The sequence below is a fragment of the Dermacentor albipictus genome, chromosome 6 (assembly GCF_038994185.2).
Source record: "Dermacentor albipictus isolate Rhodes 1998 colony chromosome 6, USDA_Dalb.pri_finalv2, whole genome shotgun sequence".
Taxonomy (NCBI): Eukaryota; Metazoa; Arthropoda; class Arachnida; order Ixodida; family Ixodidae; genus Dermacentor; species Dermacentor albipictus.
Genome location: NC_091826.1, coordinates 39578723 through 39591855, shown reverse-complemented (window position 1 = coordinate 39591855; position 13133 = coordinate 39578723). Strand labels below are relative to the sequence as shown.

Below are 13133 nucleotides of genomic sequence, written 5' to 3'. Positions count from 1 at the left end.
GTCATCGTGGCATTATTGCAAAGCAATAACGCCACGACGTTATTACCCCGGCGCTATTATTAAGATGCCACGGCATTATTGCAACGCAATCCATTCATTTTAATTGAATTCACCAAATCTTAAAGTACGCCAGGTGATTCCCGAGATAGTTTGCACATTGTGTTTGTAATTCAGTCAGACACAGGGGACAACTCGATTTAAAAAGTTGATTGAAACTGTGTACAGACCGTCTATAATAGAGTTCTTATCGACAACGTTCCCTTTTATAGATCAAATTTGTCTATGAGAAATGTATAAAGTGTTTATATACAAAAGTAGCCAAATTTAATGATTGGTTTCCGTCTATTTCCAGTCTATAGACTGTCTAAAGAAAAAAAATAAATTCCACATTTACTCAATTCCCAATCTATAGTGCGTTTATAGATAATTATTCGTTAAGTTATTACAATAGATTTCAAAGCCTGTAGACCTTATTATATAGACATACTTATATAGTCAACCCGCAACCACGTGCTCAGCTGCGTAGTACCACAGCCACTGCTATCTCGCGGCAGATATGGAAAAGTATTAATACTCGGATATATAATCACGCGCGCACTCGTCTTTCCACCAACGAGAACGGGCGCGTTTTGTTGACGAGATGACAAAATGCAAATTTTTTCCATGCGTTCTTTAGAATAGAACAAACCTTATCGTTAATTTCTTCGCCCTTGGCATTCGCAAGGCCTTAAATGGCGGGACGCAGGAAATGCTAAAATCCATAACGGTTGATAGATGCGCGCGCTTGGTAATCTAAACACGATAACGGACAAGTAATTTCGTATACAACACAGGAAGGCGATCGCGGTTGGTTTGTAGAGTCAAGGAACAGGTCTCCACATCCAAGTGCCTCGTAGCTCGCAGAGAAGAGTCGCGGCAAAATATGGACGTACGCTAATTCTCTGCAAGTGCGCTTCCTCGCGCGTCCTGTACGACCAGGACAAGATGGCGGACGTTATGCGGCGAAACACCTTGCGCTGCCCGACTGTTCTTCAATCATACAGTACGCCGCACAATGCGTAAATTTAATTTCGTGCTAGAAGCAGATGCCGGCTTGGCTTGCGCCGCATGCCAGAGCGTCGTCGAATCCCGCGAACGAGCCCGTTCCTCCTTTGCCGGCACGGGGGAGAGTGCGCGTAATGAGAGAGGAGGAGGAATCATGGCCACTGCGCGTCTTCACTTCTTCTTGAGCGCGAAGATCTGGCCGTCGCACCTGAGCCGGTACTCCTGGACCTTCTTGCGGACGACGATCTCCATGCGGAACTGGCGACAGAGCGCCTGCAGGGTGCCCGTGAAGCGGGTCTCCAGGAACTGCTCCGACTTGCTCTCGTAGTAGTCCAGCGTGCGGTGGACCCACATCAGGCGGCCGTTGGCTGCGTGGCGATCGAACGGGTTGCTCAGAGAGACTTCGTTACATCGGCGAGTCTTTTATTTTGGCCTACTCGGTACTCGGTAGAACTGTGGGGGGACGGGGGTGCCGCCGTGGTCGCTTAGTGGCTATGGTGTTGGGCTGCTAAGCACGAGGTCGCGGGATCGTATCCCGGCCACGGCGGCCACATTTCGATGGGGGCAAAATGCGAAAACACCCGTGTACTTAGAATTAGGTGCAGCACGTTAAAGAACCCTAGGTGGTCCAAATTTCCGGAGTCCTCCACTCCGGCATGCCTCATAATCAGAAAGCGGTTTTGGCACGTAAAACTCCATAATTTAATATTTTTTATGGGGGGTGGGGGGGGGGGGCAACACCGTCGCCGCGTTAGAGTGGGTAGGCGGTCACCGCTTGCATTGAAATGTACACGGCGGACGCCTCGATGGAAGTCATTCGGGCCGATTGCATGCTTACGAAACGCACTATATAATGCCCTAGCTTCACCATCATCACCATCAGCCTGGTTACGCCCACTGCAGGGCAAAGGGCTTTCCCATATTTCTCCAACTACCCCGGTCATGTGCTAATTGTGGCCACGTTGCCCCTGCAACACTTAGCCCTAGCTTCAATGCCACTGTTTGTTTTTTTTTTGCACAACACGCGCAGAAAGTTCCTGTGAAAGAAGAACAAATTTCAATTCTATAGAAGACTGGGGCACTCGACCCCAGGGTGGCCGGGTGCCACCGTGGAATCTGTTGGAATCGCTCCAGTGCAACTCGACTAATGCAGCACTTTCTGCTAATCTTGCCCTAGTTATATTAAAAATAAGCCTGTATTGCTATACAATGAGGTTGAAATAGAAAGGTAGTGTGCGTGCACTCTACTTCCCCACTTGTACGCATATACCTATCAACATTTTTATTATCTGTGAAATGAAATACAGTCACCAAGTTCAGGGAAAGAAGCTACGTCCCTCTGTGTCAGCGCGTCAGTAGTATCGCCATGCCGCTTTACACTCTCTCATTTGTATCGCAGTAACAGTAAAAAACGTAGCACTTAGCCCAAATCTGTTCTTGCTTCGTCACGTGCGCGAAATATACGCGGAAAAAGTTCGCTTACTACAAGAGCCAGAATTATTATGTATTTTCGTAATTTATACAAACGTAGGGCGCTACCTTCTGTCAAGCTAACAAGGCTACACCAGAGGGCAAATTATAGTAACCACTGGAAATTCGTGTTATGGCTTCGTGCGTCTGCCAGTGCCACGTCCCACATGATCCTCGTGCAATACTTTAATTTCGCTTTTTTATTGTAGAAGATAAAGAAAGTACCAAAGTACCGCGATTCCCTTACGAGGCAGAATAATTTGTCTGCAGTGGTGTTAGAAGAACCCACTAAAAGGATACATCAGGCACATCTATAGGGTCGCGTGATCATCAAATGACATTCATGAGCCTGCGATCAACTTTGTCCCCTGACATGTTGTAAATGTGTTTTTCGGTTTTTCTGCTATTTAGTGATCTTTGCGCCAACTCATCTATCTTTTCGCGGCATCACAGTGATTACGGAATCACAACACATCCTGACAAGAAGTCGCTAAAACGCCGCATTCACGTCGCACTTCAAACACTTCATTCGGTCAAAACGATGCCAAATGCCTTTATGATGCGCTTAAAACACAAAGCAGCCATAGAGTTGAAGGAATTACTACCGGAGCATGCGATGACCACAGATCATGCACTGTGCAGTCGTTGATCTTACTACAGCTCACAAAGGCTACAGGGAATGGCCAAATGCTGCTGTACATCATTAAAAATGCATACCATCATTTACGGCTGCGCTACAAACACAAAATAAACAGATTTCAGGGAATATGTGCACCGTACGCGTAGGTGTGTACACATCTACGCACCGTGTGGATGACGCAGCGCCATCCACACTATGCATGGTTCGGGCAATGTCCGGCAGGTGGCGACTCCATTCGATCTGGCGTTGCTTATTAGTGCAACAAGGGCTAGTTATTTTAGAAAGGTTACACAGACATACAGACGCGCAGGCGGACGAACGGACGGACGGACGGATGTACGGGCAGATAGATAGATAGATAGATAGATAGATAGATAGATAGATAGATAGATAGATAGATAGATAGATAGATAGATAGATAGATAGATAGATAGATAGATAGATAGATAGATAGATAGATAGATAGATAGATAGATAGATAGATAGATAGATAGATAGATAGATAGATAGATAGATAGATAGATAGATAGATAGATAGATAGATAGATAGATAGATAGATAGATAGATAGATAGATAGATAGATAGATAGATAGATAGATAGATAGATAGATAGATAGATAGATTATGGCAGCGCACTCAAACACAGACTGCCATATTCGATCACGATTAACCAACTAGCCCAGCAGTACGTCTTATGCAAATAGCTGGATAGATCTTAACGTTCCAACGCGACATTGACCATGAGAAACCACGTAATGTCTATACCATGAGGTTCTTTAAAAGGGGAAATAATACTAGAGTACACAAGCTCTACAGTTTATATTCCCCCTACACTAGGACGTGTAGCCGTGCAATAAACAAACACGATGTGGCAGGTTTGTACTCTATGATGATTGACCAATCAATCAATAAATCAATCAATCAATCAATCAATCAATCAATCAAAACTCACGCTTTAGGAGCCTGGCTACCTCAGGAAGAGCGTCCGGCATGATGTGGCCGGGCATGAGGCAACCGCACAGGGCCACAACGTCGTACTCACCTGCATGGCATGAAATAAGAAGTGGGCAAAATATGGTAAAGAAAACTGCGATTCATTTCCCTAACATGTGTGGTGCGTATGCCAAGAGTATTTACCAAGCTTATCTCAAGTCATTTACATGATCGATACCTTTGCCTTCTAAATAAATTATGACAACCTAAAGGAGTTCTGATGAGTCATTTTCCTTTATTTTTTAGTTAACGGCAAGCTCAAGAAATTCATTGCAATAAAAATAGGTTGCGGATGTCGGGTGGTCGTTGAGTATAGCAAACGCTACAACACAATGTTACTACATTTCAAGTTTCAGGCTTATCGAAAGAAGCTTTAGCTTACGGCTAACTGCTGTCTGCACATACGTTGTGGAACGATGCATGCAGAAGCTAGGATTATTTGTATATATTCATGATATCCAAGCACAAAAGAAGGCATATGAAGCCGAGACAGGGCTCTCACATACATACATGTGAGAGGCAAAGCTTAGAGACAGATGGCAAAGAACTAAACAAGAAAAAAATAAAATATAACATGGCATGGATCAAGTTCCGTTGGACAGCAGGCATCACGTCACTGTTCCACTTAACGAAAGCTTATTCGGTTATCCTCGTAGTTATACATATTTCTCAGCTGTTATGCAACAAGATATTAAAAAAAAACAGCCTTTACGTGGACGAAACCAACTGCATGTTGTTAGCCGCCACAGGGAGCAAAGTCCAGAACTTTTTTTGTTTCGTTCTTAAATAACTAGTTTGTAATAATTAGTTATTTACATTCTTAAATATTAACATACTTACGGCAGATATGCCAACATTTTGTCAAATCCCTGCACTACCAATAAGCCCTATCCTCGTTGAACGACTGTACCGCCAGGTTTCGTTCTAGCAATTTCAGTAGGAAGCCAGGGACGTAGTCAGGAAGGGAGGGGGGCACACCGGGCACATTCCTCTCCCTCTCCCACCTACCGTGTACTATAATGCTGGCTGGCTGACTCCCCCTCCTCCTTTTCCCCCTCCATAATTCCTCCCCGAACGAAGTTTCTGGCTCTGCCACTGTAGGAAGCCATGCCCGTACCCGTGTGTGTTCCGCTTCTCCTACCGCACTCACCATCCCTAAGTGGGAGCTTTTTGTTCTTGGAGACCTTCTCGAGGAAGTGGCGCTGGTAGAGATTCTTCTTCTTCGCTTCGCTCATCATCTCCTCGCTGTAGTCCAGGGCGTCCATGTAGCTGTAGCCGAGGTTCTTGAGCTGGAATGCCCGATAGGAAGAAAGTATGTGGTCTCTGAGATAACGACAGCGTATACTAACTTTTTTATAAAGGATCTTGGAGGTTAGCAAAGAAGCTCGAGAACAAGTTAAACGCTGCCCAAACAAAGATGGAACGAAAAATGTTGGGCGTAACGTTTAGAGACAAGAAGAGAGCGGTGTGGATCAGAGAGCAAACGGGGATAGCCGATATTCGAATCGACATTAAGAGAAAAAAAAATAGAGCTGGGAAAACCATGCAGTGAGTATGGCAGATAACTGTAAGACCATTAGAGTTACAGAATGAGTGCCAAGCGCAGCCGAGGACCCCAGAAAATCAGGTGGAGTGATGAAATCAGGAAATTTGTGGGCGCAAGTTGGAATCAGCTTGCGCAATACAGCGGTAATTGGAGATCGCTGGGAGAAGCCTTCGTCCTGCAGTGGACGTCAAAATAAGCTGCGGCGGCACCGCCGCCGCCACTGCTACTGCTGCTGCTGCTGATGATGATGATAAAGGAGCCCATTTTCTTTATAAGTTAGCGGCGCTGTTTGTAATGACTATACGATGGACACAGAATGGAGGAAGAGGCTAACAATGTTGGCAGCCAGGTTAGGGTAAATTTAAAGTGTAAATAGACAAGCAGGGGTCATCGAAAACAGAGTGAGAGAAACAAAAACAGTAAATTGGATGCGAAGAAAGGAAACAAAGAAGGCCATGGCGATTTGCAAGAATGGCAAGAAAGAAATTAGAAAGCGAAATCTGTACGATAATGCAAAGGGCAGTGCCTTGCTATTTAAGAACCAGGCTGATTGCCTAAGGACAACACCATACATGAGCAAATATTCACAAGAGGATTATGTGTCTGCTGCAGCAATAATCCGGACACAACTCAGTACATTCTAATGGAATGCGAAGGTATTTAACCAGCGAGACTAATAGGAAATGTGCACCTTCCACACGCGCTTAGATTAAAGCGGATGGAAGCATTAACCATTCAGCTGTCGAGATAAGAGAGAGAGGCGTTTAGAGTAGTGATGAAAACGATGCAGGGAAGAAATTTATAGGACCGGATCCGTTACAGGCATAAGCAACCATATACACGATAGATAGATGTCTTAAGAAAGAGAGAAAATATTAAGGATACGTAGACAAAATGCTAGACTGATAAATTGCCTGCTTGAGCTATGTGTTACATAGAGGGATAGCAGTCTAGTATATTGCCTCGCTCTCCTTGATCTTTTATCTCTTCATTAAAATGTCCAAGTCGACTTGTCATTTCTTGCGTTAAATGCGCTTCCGCAGAACTCCTTTAGCATAAGACTTCTAGAGCCTAGAGAAAATAGTACCGCCGGGCGCCAAGACGCCATGTGTAACTTAATATAATGCTTGTTTCTGCAACCCTATCTTGGTTTCGGTACCAAGTACATGCAGACGCGTAATTGCATCGTAATGAAAACAGGGCTTCTTTCGTTCTTGCGATATCTGCGGCTGTCAAGCACGAGCGCAACCAGAAGGAAAGCGCGCAGCACTCCACTTTCTTTATGAGCCACGTCATCGTACTCAGCCTTATTGCAACACAATGTCAGCAAAGTTTGCCCTACGTCATGACGTCATGGTAATGTGATGACGCCAGGTCCAGCCTCTCCGGACCAACTTTAGTATCAATTTAAAATATTGTCGCGAATAATGTCACTACATTGGCAAAACAGCCAATATGGACAAGCTGTCGCGAATGCGGCTTAGCGCATGTTCTGGTTTCAACTTCTTTCTGAACGCCTGCTTGTGACACATATGGTGACAACATCTTCAAGTGTCCGCAACTTCTTGCCTGCTAACGTCATTGTTTTAAGTGCGAGAAGCCTGCTGTGCAGCTACTACAACTTAGTACAAAATAATGCCGGTCACCTATACGGGACTTCCTGTGTTTCAGTTCGGCGGTGCCGAATTGTGACCACCGTTGTGACGGATAGATATGGACAGGTTAGCCGGTCACCTGCGCGCGACATGCGCTAGCCCCAACGTCTATCTTTCACAACGGTCGCGCGACATCATTGCTTCTTTTTGTGCAGACGGGGCTGTTGGCAGTATGCAAAAGATCTGTGGAACTTGAAAACGTGTACGTTTACAAATGTTCCTGTGTTTAGATTGCGCTATAACGCTCAGTATATGAGCTACATCACGCGTACCAAAGTGGTCGCACGTTAAATAGCTCATGCTGAGCGCGATGCTACCTGCATACATTATAAATGCGGTAACTATCATACCTGCACCCCGAGCAGTCCGGTTCCACATCCGACGTCCAAAATGAGGGCGTCCTTCTTGACCTGCAGTTCCTGGTTGATGAAGTGAGCCATGATGCTCGGAGCCTTGTACTTCTGCAGTGCCATGTCCTGGGCCAAAGAAGAAAAAAAATGGCTGTGGCTTAGCTAAGGTTAAGCCCAGGATGCGAAGCATACTAGCCTTTATTTTAGTTGTTGAACTACTGTTTAGCCTGGTGAACTGCTGTTGCTTGGCTATATTTGGTTCAGCTAGAAGAAGAAACAACTCATGCGTTACTCTGCTTATTCCTTTATTTTCAAACCAAAAAATACGCTGTGGTGATCACTAAAGTAGTGGCTCTTTGTTTGAACATCGCTTATCTCGTATTTTCTCGCCACATTTCTGTGCAGGATCAAGTCTTTTCGGGGCCAATCATCGGAGTCAACTCTTTAGTACAGGGCATCGGCCATAAAGGGTAGTTAAACCTACACCTTTTAACACATTTTTTGATATTTCGGCAAGCACCTGCGCCTGGCCTGGCGTCCATCCGCAGTCGACGCCCCCCCCCCCCCCCCCCCCCCCGCGACTCCTGCACAGACACGCAGCGACGAGCGTGCGGATCCAGACGCGGCCAGCAGTGAAAACGACGGCGCCGTCTACGAACGCACGCGGCCCATGCCAGCCCGAACGCTCGTCGAGCATCGGGAATATGGTAGCTACGCGGCCGCGCGCGGCGCAGCAAGGAAGAGCGTGGTTGTGCGGCTAGTATGTTTCGCATAAAAAGATAGTCGTCCCACCGACATGAACAATGCACACACCGAGGCCATTTTGGCCCTTGATGCGACGTGCATACACATACTAGAACTTCCGTGCTCGCAGTGGTGACTAGATGGCTGTAATTCGCACGGCAAAGCAAGAGGACGCGGGTCGGATTTCCCGGGTCGCGGTGGTCGCCTGCTGATGGAGGTGGAACGCAATAGAGGGTCTAGAAAAATAGGCACTTCGCTTTAGTGCAGAATAAGTATGTGTCAGAACTGATTCGGAGGAGTACTACACGATGCTGTTTCAGCTGACACATCGCAATACCCTGTGCGAAACGGAACAAGTAAAGAAGGGTGAACCACCGCTTTGCCGTGCCCCATCTCTCCCACTTCTTTATTGCGATGGAAATTATACGGACCCAAGAGGTGTAGTCCCACTGCCGCCGCCACCATAGTGCTGTCACGATACCGATGCGCATGCGCAGCTCCCACGTGAAGTCTCGAGAGACGTCCAGTGCGTTCGGCTCCAAAAGTGACGAAGCCAAACGAACGCACCGGCATGCTTCGCTCATCGACTGTAACTGAAGTTGCATGAGGTATGGCCGCTGTGCGAATGACCTCATAACTTTTACGAGTGACACACAGTGCATCTTCGATCGCGATCAAGCCCGATCGGGATAGAAATTTTCGACCGCGATTGGCTGCTTTGCGTAAGCTTGGAGGCGCTGCCATTCGCTGTCTGGCTCAACATCAGTGTGGGCTCTGAGGCCCCGTTGGTGATGAACCAGACAGCGGATGATAGTAGCCCTTCTAAGCTTGCACAAAACGACCGATCGAAGTCGACAATTTTGATCCGCATCGGGCTCAATCGTTATCGAAAGTACATCATGCGACGCCAGTATTAGACATTATTATTAGAAATTAGGTATGTACATATTTCGCCGGTATTTTTTCATGTTGAACATGCTTTAGCGCTGACAGACACGGGGTGGTAATTGACAAATACTTCCACGATGTCGAATTCGCCATTTTTTTTTTAAATTCCGATTGGCCCAGAGGTCTGCTACAACCTTTCCGATTCGCTCCAAACGCCACCATCACAAACTTTTAGAACGTGGCCTAATTCAAAGGTGCCAAGAGAGCACCCACAGACACTGTTTGGTAGGTCACGTGTACTTTTAGTGGGTCACGTGTGTGTTTCGATGCCAAAACAACCTCACTATCAATCCTGCAATACCTTCACATTACCTCCCATAGAAGGCACCACTGTGGCTCAAGTATTATGACATTCTGCATTCGTGCCAGAGGTCATGGTTTCGACTCCCTGGCATGCCCTCAGCATTTCGAAGATGACGAAAAAAAAAAGAAATATGCTCGTGCATCATGCTTTGGGTGAATGCCAAAGAATTCCAAGGGACCGCAATTAAATCAACTAACATTTTATCGCTTAAACACAATGTAAAACAATATGCTGATGAATTGTGAAATTTAAATTTAATGCTTGCTCTCCCTGCAAAGGCGCGAATACACAAGCCAACGGGTAAAATGAGCAGTCATTGCATTAAATAAAGAATGAAGGTAAGCAATATCTTGTGCGCTCGAATCGAAGTGCCGAAATTACTTTCACTTTAACTGAAAAATTGATCTATGGCCATTACAGCCGCTCAAACCCGGTTCAAATTGGAATGCCAGCTGCTTAGAAGGGGTATTATATCTGCACTTCTGAGGGCCTATATCTTTTACTGTTTCAGCAAGATAATAAGTTGAACATGAACATTTACTTTAGCCGTTTTGAGGCAGCCTAGCTGTTAGAAGCTCAAAGCAAAACGTTTGAACTTTATGAACTCCTTGGTACATTTAATCCAATGGACATTTATGCCTCCTAAGCAAATGGCACCCAATAAACATAGATGGACGACAACAGCCAGCCCGTCCCTTATTTTGCTAAACCACTCGTGCATTGGCAATATCACCATCGCGACAGGTCACTGCAATATTGGCCCAATCTAAGGCGTCCAATGGCCAACATTAGGCCTTAAGTGCCTTATCTTGCAGTGCAACTTAGGTAAGTATCTCAACTTAGCCAGACGTAGGCTTACGCTTGCCAAACCATACGAGCTCGCATGTGCCCCTCTCTGTCCACCGTAATGTTCCACTTCGGCATATAACCCAGCCTACAGACTATAGGTGGCCTTGTTTGGTTACGCACCTCCTCGTAATTGTTCGCCCAGCTGTTGTAGATGGCCCTGGTCTCATCGGCCGTCCGGTCGTCGACGACGAAGTCGACGAGGTCCGACCGGTCCAGGGAACCCGTCGAGGCTTTCTTGGCCATGTCTCCCTGGAATGGGCGGCTGCAACAAGATATGCGCGCGAACTTTCACGCGTCTGATTGGACCGTCGAAACGGTCTCGCGAGCTTGCAGCTCCCGAACACAGGACGAAGGAACCAACCACCTGGGGTCGAACTATGCTAGCAGTCTGGTAAAGGCCACACACTGCTTGCGTTGCAGCTGCAAAGCCTTAGAACGACAGAAAGCTGAGCTAGTTGGTAAGGACTCATAATGCAAACAATGGGTAAGGCGTGCAGACACGGACACAAGAGAAGTGGACAACACAACCGCTTCTCTTGTGTCCGTGTCTGCACGCCTTACCCCCTGTTTGCATTAGGTAAAACCTTGTTCGACAAAACACAAGTGGCATTCAGAAACCCAGATCTAGTGACTAGGGAGATTATCGAGGCGTTCGAAATGATTAGAAGCAATAACTCTGTAATTTGCCCAGTTGTTTTGCTGTAAAAAAAAAAAGATGAAATCTTGTTCCTATCGCGGTAGCGACCTGTGGTGGATGATTATGCCGAAAAGTACTCTATGCTGCGACGGTGACTTTTTCTTCCTTTTGTACCATGGTATATACGTATGTGTTAAACATGTGCAATAAAAATTAAGTTGTTAGTAGCAATGTGTCCTCGTTCCATTCTGTCATCCTACGTCCTTTCTTGCGCTTAACCTCAAGCTATGCAGTACCAACTAGCCTACCAGTCTGTTCTTCCACCTGATAAAAGCAAGACTTCTACTACTGCACTCAACACAAGAACCGCCTGTAACCAATTCGCAACTTATTTCCGGCCCGGCGTCTGCGGTCATCGGAACATTCACTTCTGCACTGAATTATCTAGCAGCAACGTTTCTGACGTGGTTTCCAGTAGAGTGCAGGTGATAGTTAAGGCACGAAAGTGGTTTGAGAAGCCTTGACGTGTAGAGCTTTGTAGAAACAGCTAGAAAAAAGAAAGGACGGTCTTGCCGACCCGTCGTCTCGGAGTGTGTCCGTTTGCAAACGTTCTAAATATGTCAGATGGGCCATTGAGAGGATTTTAGAAGTTGCAACAGCCACGCCAACGCACTGTTGTGAAATTCCAACGTCAAGCAAGACCCGGTGACTCGACGCCTGTAACGCGCCACACGTAAGGTCCATGCAGTTACAGTTCCACGTAAATCTGCACCCTGCTGACATAACTTCGGCGATGCTCTCCGTTCATAAAGCCAACGATCGGGAGATGGCTATGTGCGATTTGTTGTAATCGCGGTTATCGAGATGATGGCCATTCGCCTTTTCATGTTACTGAGCAAATAACGATAACTGCATCCACCTTTAACACCTATTGACAGCGTGTAGCGGGATGCTTGGTACATTTCGGGTATGGGACGCTCACTTACCGGACGCGTGGCCCCAACGAACGGGAACAGGCAGGCGCGAGGTGCTGATGTCGATGTCCATTCCTTTTCAACACGGGGCACACACTCACGAGAGGGTTGGCCACACCAGCGATACTTCGATTGGGTATTTGTAAACAACAAGATTTATAAACAAGCAAAATAATATGCTTGCTTATGACAGCATATAGCTCAGTTTTAAAAAAATAGTGATTGAAAGAGCATGTGATGAAATCTCACCGAAGAGATTAAACCGCAGCAACGTAACCGGCTTGATGCTTCTATAAACTCATGGCGTGCTTTGTAAATTGCCCTGTGGCAGCGGCCAGACTGTACGGCTCCAAATGATAGCAGCTTTAAAGTAATCATTGAGAACGCAAAATGTATATAGTTATCTAGAACAGGAAATGCTGAAGGAGTTCGATAAAATTTTGAGCGATGAGGTGAAAAGGCAGCAAAAAAAGAAAGAAAGGAAGAACTGAGTGTATAATGGTTTCATATTCATTACAATAGAACAACGTGTAGAGGTCACGAGTACAGATCGATAATGCTAAAAATTTATAGACGGGACTCTGCATCGAAAGCTAGTCAATGTAACCTCGGAGCAGGGCACAATCTTCTTTCTCTTTCTTGGGGGTGGGATTGCCGCACCAAAGACATAATCTTGTTAATTTTTCCGCATTATAATCATTCCATCACCATTTCAACGAGTTACTCATTCTTTACCATATTATGAAACTCAGATGCCAGAAAGACAACTACAAAGTTTTGTTCAGAATCTCCGAGTTGATTTTTACCCAAAGAAGTTGCTTTTTATTTGTTATCATTATTATTTAAACTTAATTTTGTTTAATGTTTACGCAAGGCTGCTTTTTTATTACGCATTATTTCGTTTGATTTATGACCGAATTGCTTAGTAATTTAAATTTATATTGTTGTTATCATAATGCGGGAATGCACCTCGCTCCC

At 45.7% G+C, this 13133-nt stretch overlaps 1 protein-coding gene across 1 annotated transcript; it reads right to left on the bottom strand.

Annotated features, from left to right (window-relative positions):
* Nucleotides 1–1047: 1047 nt before the first annotated feature.
* Nucleotides 1048–12238, bottom strand: LOC139046853 (methyltransferase-like protein 27). Its single transcript, XM_070520771.1, has 6 exons — nt 12168–12238; nt 10665–10806; nt 7700–7825; nt 5299–5437; nt 4108–4197; nt 1048–1412 (listed from the first exon to the last, which is right to left on the bottom strand). Exons 2-6 carry the CDS (start codon nt 10785–10787, stop codon nt 1216–1218), a joined length of 675 nt encoding a protein of 224 aa, XP_070376872.1. The 5' UTR covers nt 10788–10806; nt 12168–12238; the 3' UTR covers nt 1048–1215.
* Between the last annotated feature and the right edge of the window lie 895 nt (nt 12239–13133).

Coding starts and splice junctions, on each gene's coding strand:
- LOC139046853 (XM_070520771.1), bottom strand. CDS start 10,787: ATGGCCAAGAAAGCCTCGACGGGTTCCCTGGACCGGTCGGACCTCGTC. Junction 7,826..10,664: donor GGGCGAACAATTACGAGGAG/GTGCGTAACCAA, acceptor TCTTTGGCCCAG/GACATGGCACTGCAGAAGTA. Junction 4,198..5,298: donor AAAGCTCCCACTTAGGGATG/GTGAGTGCGGTA, acceptor CATGCCATGCAG/GTGAGTACGACGTTGTGGCC.